Below are 8,548 nucleotides of genomic sequence, written 5' to 3' on the forward strand. Positions count from 1 at the left end.
ATTGCGAATAAAAATTAATGGAAAATGTTTGCTCCTCTGATACCTTCATTGAGTTAAAAAATAATATGTTTCAGTTTAGTCTTTATAAAGAAATCCATCCATATTCGCTGTCAGTTGTTGATTGGATGGATGTTGCTAACTCTGCAGGCCTGTCAGTCATTCATCTCTTGGGGAGCCATTCTTATAGCCTCAGTTGGTGGAAGTGGCTCAACAGAATAGTTGATTGGCAGAATTTAGAGGTAGAATGGACAGTAAGGAGGGATGCTGGGAAAGTGGAGCAGCTAAGCAGTGCAGAGCATAAATGGCCTCTTTAGAAGGCGCAAACACATGGCCACTGTGAGAAATGCACGACGCATGGAGCAAATATTTACTTTAATTATTGAAAGTTGCAAAAATAAAACTTGGATATTTTAAAATAAAATTATTTCGTAAAACGTTGCAAAATCATTGGTCTAAATATTTTTAATTTTTAACTGGACATGACATAATTCAGTCTAAATTCTTTGAAAAGCTGTGAAATAGCTCTTTATAGCAGATGCCAAGTTCAGCATAATTAGTCAACTATAGTAATCTCACTGTACTTTCAAATGATTTGTATTTCATCTGTCATTGTGTCTATCTTTCTGCTGAGAACCCAAAAGTCAAATACACAAATTTTTTAAAAGTGGTGAAGGCTTTTCTGGTGTTTATGGAGTCATGTGTTGGCTGCCCAGCAGTTTTTATTGCTCACATCCTTCAACCACGTATTGTCATTGAAGCTGAATATTGCCAGTGTGCCGCAGTTGTACTAAAGACAAATAAGGAACCTAACGTTACATGAAAACTAACAATTTACTGAGTTCTCAGCGGGCTTTCCTGTTGGGGGGGGGGGGACTGTGGAGGGACAGTTGTAGTGCAGCAGAGAGCAAAGGCGAGGAACCTGTAGGGTGCACTTGTTCATATTTTCAGATTAAATCTAATACAGAACTCCCTGCTGCATCTTTACATCACTTTACAACCTCTTGGCTGTATACTTCTCTATGTCAAGTTCTGATTTCGAAGACATTCATTCTTCTATTGCTCATTATTGTGACATTTAGCAAATGGAAATAATTTAGATGATTCTAACTTCTCTCAGACAGGAGAAGTAAGGTCTGATTTAATTTCGAACAGTGAAAAAAAAACAGATGCATGTTTCTTTTTTGTCAACTGTATGTTGACAGTGACTGGATAAGGCATTATTGCCTGGTAAATTGCATTAGGTCATGTTCCACCCCTACTAAAATATCAATTTGACCTGAAGTGTCTAATTTAATTTAACTTACAGAATGTGACATTTTGAATTGCATTTATTTTCCTGTGCTTGATACATGTACACGGCTTAATCGTCTGAGTTGCTGGACCTTTTGTTGTTTTGTCCTGATATAGTTAGGTATAACTATATGAGTAAAACATGATTAAATAACTTCACATTTCTTTTCTGAACACATCTGTTTTGCCCTCATACTTATCATTCTGTCACATCAACTTCAGCAACACTTTGCTAAATTGAAAAATATTAAGAAGGTACTATATGCATAATTTGATGATATCTAATACAGTTTTATATGGCTCATGTTCAAATAATTCAAAACTCCCTTTAATACTTTTGCTGGCCTAAAATATATAGTATCAAATAGATCTGGGCTGTTTAAGAAGTTCTGAAATTAAATTTTCCACAAAGAAAAAACTAAACTAAACTAAATAAATTATTGTGAAGTAAATAAAGCTTGAAGAAAGTTTGATATGGAAACAAAAATCAATAGTCAGTAGGAAACAAATGTCTGACCCCTAATCACATAAAATATTCAGGATAACCCAGTCAAACTCATTTAACTTTTTTAATAACACGTTTATCTATTCTGTTGTATTTTAAGAGTCATGTGAAGCAGAAAGTTGAAATAATGAATTGATAAACAAACAAAACTTGAGGACATTATGCAAATGACTGGAGGAAGCTTTTTGATTGCATTGCTAATGAACACAGAAATGTGGATCAGCAGTTTTTGTACAGAGTTCAAAGCAGGTGTTGCGAGGATTTCTCTGCCAAGGAGTTGATTAGATGAATAGGTGTAATAGGTGATCGTTTGCTGAAAGACAAACATTCGAGTTTTTGACCCTGTTGGGCTTCACGGAGTTGTGCAGAAGAAGAAAGATGAGAAGAGGTATTAAACAGTTTGAGATTAACGTGAGACTGATTCCATGGGATGCACAAATAAGAGGTGGTAAATAGGAGTTCATGTAGTCAAGAAGCGCTATTCATTTTTCCTTTCATGTGTAGTTTTGCTGAAGGTTATGCAGCCAAAAAAAGTGACCCTCCACAACATTAACATTTGAACCCACATGAGCTCAAAATGTTTGTCTGCAAAGAGTATCTTCATATAATGGTTACTGTTAACCTTATTGTCAGTGCATCACAGCAGTAAGTGTCCATGTTGATGCAGATACACGAACCAAAGCTCAGTAAGACTTTTTTTGAATTGCATGTGCATTCTTTTTTGAAATTATCCATACTGAATGGATATACAGTTGGTTTTAATGTAAAACATAGCCATTACTTTTGTACATCTAAACAATGCTTTGCCAGAGTGCGGTGTGCTGCTGGGGTGACATTCTCCCATTGTTTTCTCTGCACAGGTGCCAAAGAGGTGAATGCAAGTGGGAAGACGTTCACGGTGCGGAGTTCTCTACAGCTACACGTGGACAGAAATGATGACGGCGTGGCCTACACCTGCAGAGTAGACCATGTTGCACTCGCACAGGCACCCCAGCAGGCCACTGAAGTACTGGAGGTCCACTGTGAGTAAATGTCCAAAACATATGCTGTCGAGCACGAACAAAAGAGGAATATCTGGACATGAGTGAAAATGAAAATAGCAGTAGAGGATAGTACAAAATTATGCACTAAATGTAGATAGATACATGTAGATATAGTCTACACGTATTTTAAATTAATAATGATTTTTTTCCTTAAATTTAGCTGTTTTGAACATCAGCAACATGTTCAGTAATGATGATTGTACAGTGTTGTTGGTGTGAAGGATGTAATGACACACAAATCATCAAACGGTTTAGTAAGCTTTGCATTTGGAGCTTATTGCATGAAAAACTTGGTACTAAACGAGGTGCTATTTCTTCTAAAAAAATATTAGAATTGTTGCTCTCTTAGAATTAGAGATATCTAAAAAAGAAAATAAAAATCTGTCTTAATTGAGGGATCATTTGTCCACTAATCCTTATCCTAATGTTAGCTGTAGGATAATTATAAGATAAGATGGTTTTACAAATATTAATGTGTTCCATTACCACTTACCATTAGTTGAAACTCTTCCTGTCTATCCTAGATGCTCCTCGTGTGGAAATCATTAAATCAACTACTGTCCCTCAGGAGGGCCAATACTTAAAGCTGGAGTGTTTCTCCAGAGGAAACCCATCGTAAGTGTTTTCTGCTCTCCATTGTTTTAGTTTTCTATGTTTTATTATATTTTTCATTCTTGCAGCGAGTTTGACCTTTTTCAAAAAAAAAAAATAAAAAAAAAATATCTCAAATAACAGACCAGATCCTGTGATGTGGACGAAGGACGGTGGTGATCTTCCTGACCTTGACAGGATAATTGTCCAGGGGAGGGAGCTCGCCTTTACTTCACTCAACAAGACAGACAATGGGACCTACCGCTGTGAAGCCAGCAACCATCTTGGGACCAGCAGTGCTGAATATGTACTCTACGTGTATGGTGAGTTCAAGGGAAAGGCTGATGTGGGAGTGATTGTGTTTTATGCAATGACAGACAAAAATAAAGGTACAGAGTTATCTTTATCAGGTAATTACTTAAACCTACTCAAAGACAAATAGGTTAAATGCTACAACCTACAAAATGACTCCTTGGATTCCATTTATACTCCACATGAATAGTGGAAAACGAGTTGCATAAACAGGATTATAATACCTCCTGATCTGCATAGTGTATAACTGCAAAAAGTGATTAGGGGTGCCATCCTTCCCATGGAAAATATAGGCCTGAGGTGCCACAAACACCACCAGTGCCTTTCCTTAAATAAACCTTTGTCCCAGATCCTCCACACAGTCTCTCTCTCTCACACACACACACAGGCACACACGCATACCTAAAGGGAAATGTGTGAGGGAGGCAGAATTTAGTGCTGCGTTGTCAAGAATATCATGATAAGTAATTCCTAGTAACGCCAGAGGAGGTGGAGGATAAAGCGACTCAGTGTCAGGAAAAACAGATAGTTCTTTCTCCCTTCTGTTCCTGCTCTGCCATTTGTCTCCTGGTATTAAATAATAAAAAATACAAAAGAGTACAAGCAGAGCAGTGACAACTGAGCTTTGGAGACGTTTGACAGCTTTCAATGATTGGCAAAAAGAAGTGTCTTTTCGCAGATCGATAACAGATTACATGAATGTTGGTACATTGATCCAAGGATGTCACATTTGCTTTATCTCAAAGATTTATCTGAATAAAAAACACAAAAAACATAGTACATGTCAAGTTATGCTTGCCTAAAAACATTATATTAATTGATTGTAAAAAAAGATCACAGTTTTGAATTTTACACCAGCTGGTCACTGGTCAGGGCTGATCAAATCACATTTTCCCACGTAAAGAACATTATCAGAATTACCAAAGTTAGCACATTTTCTAAAAACGCTCACCGAAAAGTTTAACAAACAGAATAAAAAATTAGCAGCAGCTTAAAAAGAACATTTACAAGACCTAAATGATTCAGCTCAGTGAACAAATAACAACAGTACTAAAGTTTGGGACACTAGACAATTCTTTAACTAATGTTACCTGTAATTTCCAATCTGAAACGGTTTGCACATAGTCTGATAGTGTGGATCAGTCGCTGACCCAACTGCCAATAGATGTGGCCAAATTTTGACCATAAGGGTGAAAATGCTTTTGATTTTTTAGGTTTTAGCAATTTATATTGTAAAATGAGGTAAATTTTCCGGTGGTTTAGTTTTAAATAATCGATAAAACACGATTATTTTTAACGATGCAATCCAAACGTATAGTATTGTATTTCAAGCTAAAATGATAATTTTTTTCATGTTAAAATTTGTCCAACAACCCACTAACAATCTTGCATTTATAACATACCATTGCATCCCATTCGTTTTTACGTACACCTTTCATGTCACCCAGGTGCAGACTACCTGGGTGACACCACTCCCACTTCAATATACCTCACTCCTCTACCGGGGCTCCACCTTCCTCCCTTCGTCCTCTACTTTTGCTTTTATGAAACTGTAATAGAGTACCACACCTTTCTGCAAACAGCCTCATCAGTGAACAACATGTTGCAGTTTCCATCTAGGAAGTTTTAGTAATGTCATTGGCCCATTGAACAGCATGTCAGTATCATGTAGCTTGAAAATCTAGCTTGTCATGCTCAATGCTACTGAAGAAAAAGCTAAATCATATCATACAAATAACTGGCAATGTTTCTATCTATCATTTTAATCTACTGTTAATGTAGCAAATTAATTGCAAATATGGAAATTAGCTATTTTTTTCATGTAAATGCTATGTGATTTTTTTATAGATCATTTCAAATGCAATAACGTTAATTACAAGTCTATTACTGTCATAATTAGCTAAATGGTCTATTTATGCATTTAGAGCCACAAATTAGGATCAAGCCTGGCTAATTAGGCATACCATCTAATATGTTTCACTTTTTTCATATTCAAATCCTTCATGATAAAGCAATATGTAGTGTGGCTTTTACAAAAAGATTTCAGATAGATGCAAAAGAGATACATTTGGATGAAACTTATTAATAAAAATGAACAAATAGATGCAAATTAGGTACGGATATTATCAGTGGTTTTACAATTTCTTCAAGACTTAGCATTACCCATTCATCAACTTCTTCCACAAACCCTTTTATTCACTTTTTGACTAATAGAATAAATGTTGCATCTCCTAATTAATGGGCTTTTCACACACCATGGTTATGTGTCTGTGCCTAACAATTCCTTTAAATGCCAGATGAAGCTAAAAGCTAGAACAACCAATGCACATAATGACACGGATGATATTAAACTGACAAATTCTGCTGCACAAAAAAGGCTATTGGGTACAGCAGGGTCAAAGAAGCCTATTCAGATTCATTACTTCTTCGCCTGAAATGGCACCAAGCCTGTTTCTACCCTTCATTAGTGATTAGTACACCTTTTAGCCTTTTACAACTGCCTCCATAATTCTTGAAAAATACCTTTTTAATGGTCCTGCTCCAAGGGGGAGACGTTTTCTCTCCTACCCATTTCCTGCAGACATGCAGTTAGCTGCTCTGTGAGTCACGATCAAATGTCACCAAGACACAGAGGACGGTTGGCCCTGAGAAAGACGACTACAGCCAATTAAAAGCCTCTGGTTCACCATAAAATGCAGAGTGACATAAACATTAAAGCCAAGGTGGTAGTGTAACCTCATTAACTTGGTCACACAATGTTTCAGTCCCTTTTTCTCTTTGGCCTGAGCGGATGACAGCGAGAAACACTTTCTAGCATGAAATCTGAAACAGAGCGCGATAATGATGACCCGATCACCTCTTCTGAAAGCACCCTTGAAAATGTGTAATTGGCACAGATCTTTTGTCAAATTAATGTCTTCATTTGGTGGAATTTAACTTTCTGTCTCCAGAGACATAGACAGCATTAGCAGATTCAATTCAAGGTTATTTCTGTTCCATTGCTATAAAAAAGACAGACCCACATTTAAAGATGGCTATTTAAGATTACTGCAAAGACAATTTGTAGTGAACATGCACATATGTTTTGTGTTTTTCACTTTAAATAAATGTAGATATTAGGGTTACTTCTAACAGAGCAAACAAATGAAAGCAAAAATGGAAGTAAAGATCATTGGTTTTGACAAAAATTAACCACATTGTTCACTTGTGATGATTTGATGATCTCTAAACAAAGTAACATCACTGCATCTTTTGCTTTAATAATGAGATTTTACATAAATATTATTACAATAAATCCACATTAAGAGCAGAATTGCCAATGATATACCCAAAATGGTACATAGTTCAGTGAAATAAACATTCACAGAAACAGACTGGAAATATCCTTGGCCAGTAGTAAAATAGTTATATATGGAGTTCATTTGTGTTGTTTAGAAAGGAGGCCAGGGATGGTTGTAACGTGGGTCATTTTTTCCTGTCAGGAACAAGTTTCAGATCATGTGATTCACTCTGTACATTTCATCCCACATGAAGATATAGCACCCTGAAGCAGAGATAAAAGTTTTATGTGGTAACGTTTCAGTTTTGATTCTATTCTTGTCCATTGTCCCAAGAATTTGAGTTGTGGTTGTTTTTTTCATAACCCCTAAAATACTAAAGTTTCCACCTTTTCTGTATTGTATGGTACAGTGTCTTGCATAAGTATTCTACAACTTGAACTTTACTATATTTTGTCAAAGAATAAATAAAGAATTTACTGGATTTCTCTGGATTTTCTTTGATCTATACGAACACAAAGTAGCACATAACTGCTTTCATTTGTTCACAACAATGGATAGCAAGAAACTAAAATTAATGTTCAAAACATTAATTCTGAATTAATGTTAAATTAAACATCTGAATTCATATGCATCCCTCATTTTTTTAGATGTGTATTTGACTAGTATTTATTCCTCACAATAATGTGTGATGTGTTGGTATATTATATGAAATTCAAATACATAGAAGATTGCAGTTATGGTGTGATCAAATGCAAAAATGTTCAAAAGGAGTCAATGCTTTTGCAAAGCACTGTATGGGACACTTACCTAACTTACACATTTTCAGTTGTTCACATTTGTACATTAATTTCTAGATCTATGTTAAGAAACTTACTGGCCTCACACATGCAAGAAAATGATTTAGTGGGTGAACATAAACACTTCCAGTGTCACCACAGGATATGTTACAAGTTGCACAACTTTCACTTACTCCCATTGAATGTTTGTTCTTTGTGTCCCTGAGATAACCAATAAAAATGTAATTGTAAACATGCGTGACTAGTTTGAATAACATTTTAACTAAATAGTCTAACTATTACGAGCTCTAAGTTAGACAGAGAGATGTCACGAATGCTGAACTGTCCCCGTTCTCCCAAACATCACTTCTTTGTGTGAATTCATTTGTTGTTGTATTATTTTTGTGTTTTTGTGTATGTCTGTCTGTGCCCTCCACCAGACGCTCCCACCACCTTGCCTCCATCCACCACACCCCCCCTACATCCCATCCCTCCAGATCCTACTGTTCAGTTAAGCACCCACGCCTCAGACCCCACAGTCACTGGCAGCAGAGGTACAGTAACACCCCACATATCACCACTACCCCCTCGGCATGCTACTTTATACTTCACTTTTCTACTTTACACTTGCATCTTTTCTTTTTTGTGTTCAAGTTGTTGCCTTAATCCTATGACATTTCCCCCCCCCCCCCCCCCACCGCCCAAAATGAAAAAAAAAAAAACAAAAAAAATTAGATTACACATTTTGTT

General features: G+C 36.3%; 1 protein-coding gene across 1 annotated transcript in view; it reads left to right on the top strand.

The window, feature by feature from the left end:
* The window catches only part of LOC106963968 (cell adhesion molecule 2-like), a gene marked incomplete at its 3' end in the record, with an annotated part of 59,698 nt that extends 51,309 nt beyond the window's left edge, over positions 1-8,389 (top strand). The window contains exons 5-8 of the mRNA XM_015059169.1: positions 2,656-2,817; positions 3,363-3,453; positions 3,574-3,752; positions 8,239-8,389. Coding sequence (XP_014914655.1) covers positions 2,656-2,817; positions 3,363-3,453; positions 3,574-3,752; positions 8,239-8,389 — 583 coding nt within the window. The remainder of the gene's footprint in view (positions 1-2,655; positions 2,818-3,362; positions 3,454-3,573; positions 3,753-8,238) is intronic.
* Positions 8,390-8,548: the final 159 nt, after the last annotated feature.

This window comes from Poecilia latipinna, unplaced genomic scaffold (genome assembly GCF_001443285.1).
Source record: "Poecilia latipinna isolate Pla-1442-1.1 unplaced genomic scaffold, P_latipinna-1.0 Scaffold1607, whole genome shotgun sequence".
NCBI classification, from domain to species: Eukaryota; Metazoa; Chordata; class Actinopteri; order Cyprinodontiformes; family Poeciliidae; genus Poecilia; species Poecilia latipinna.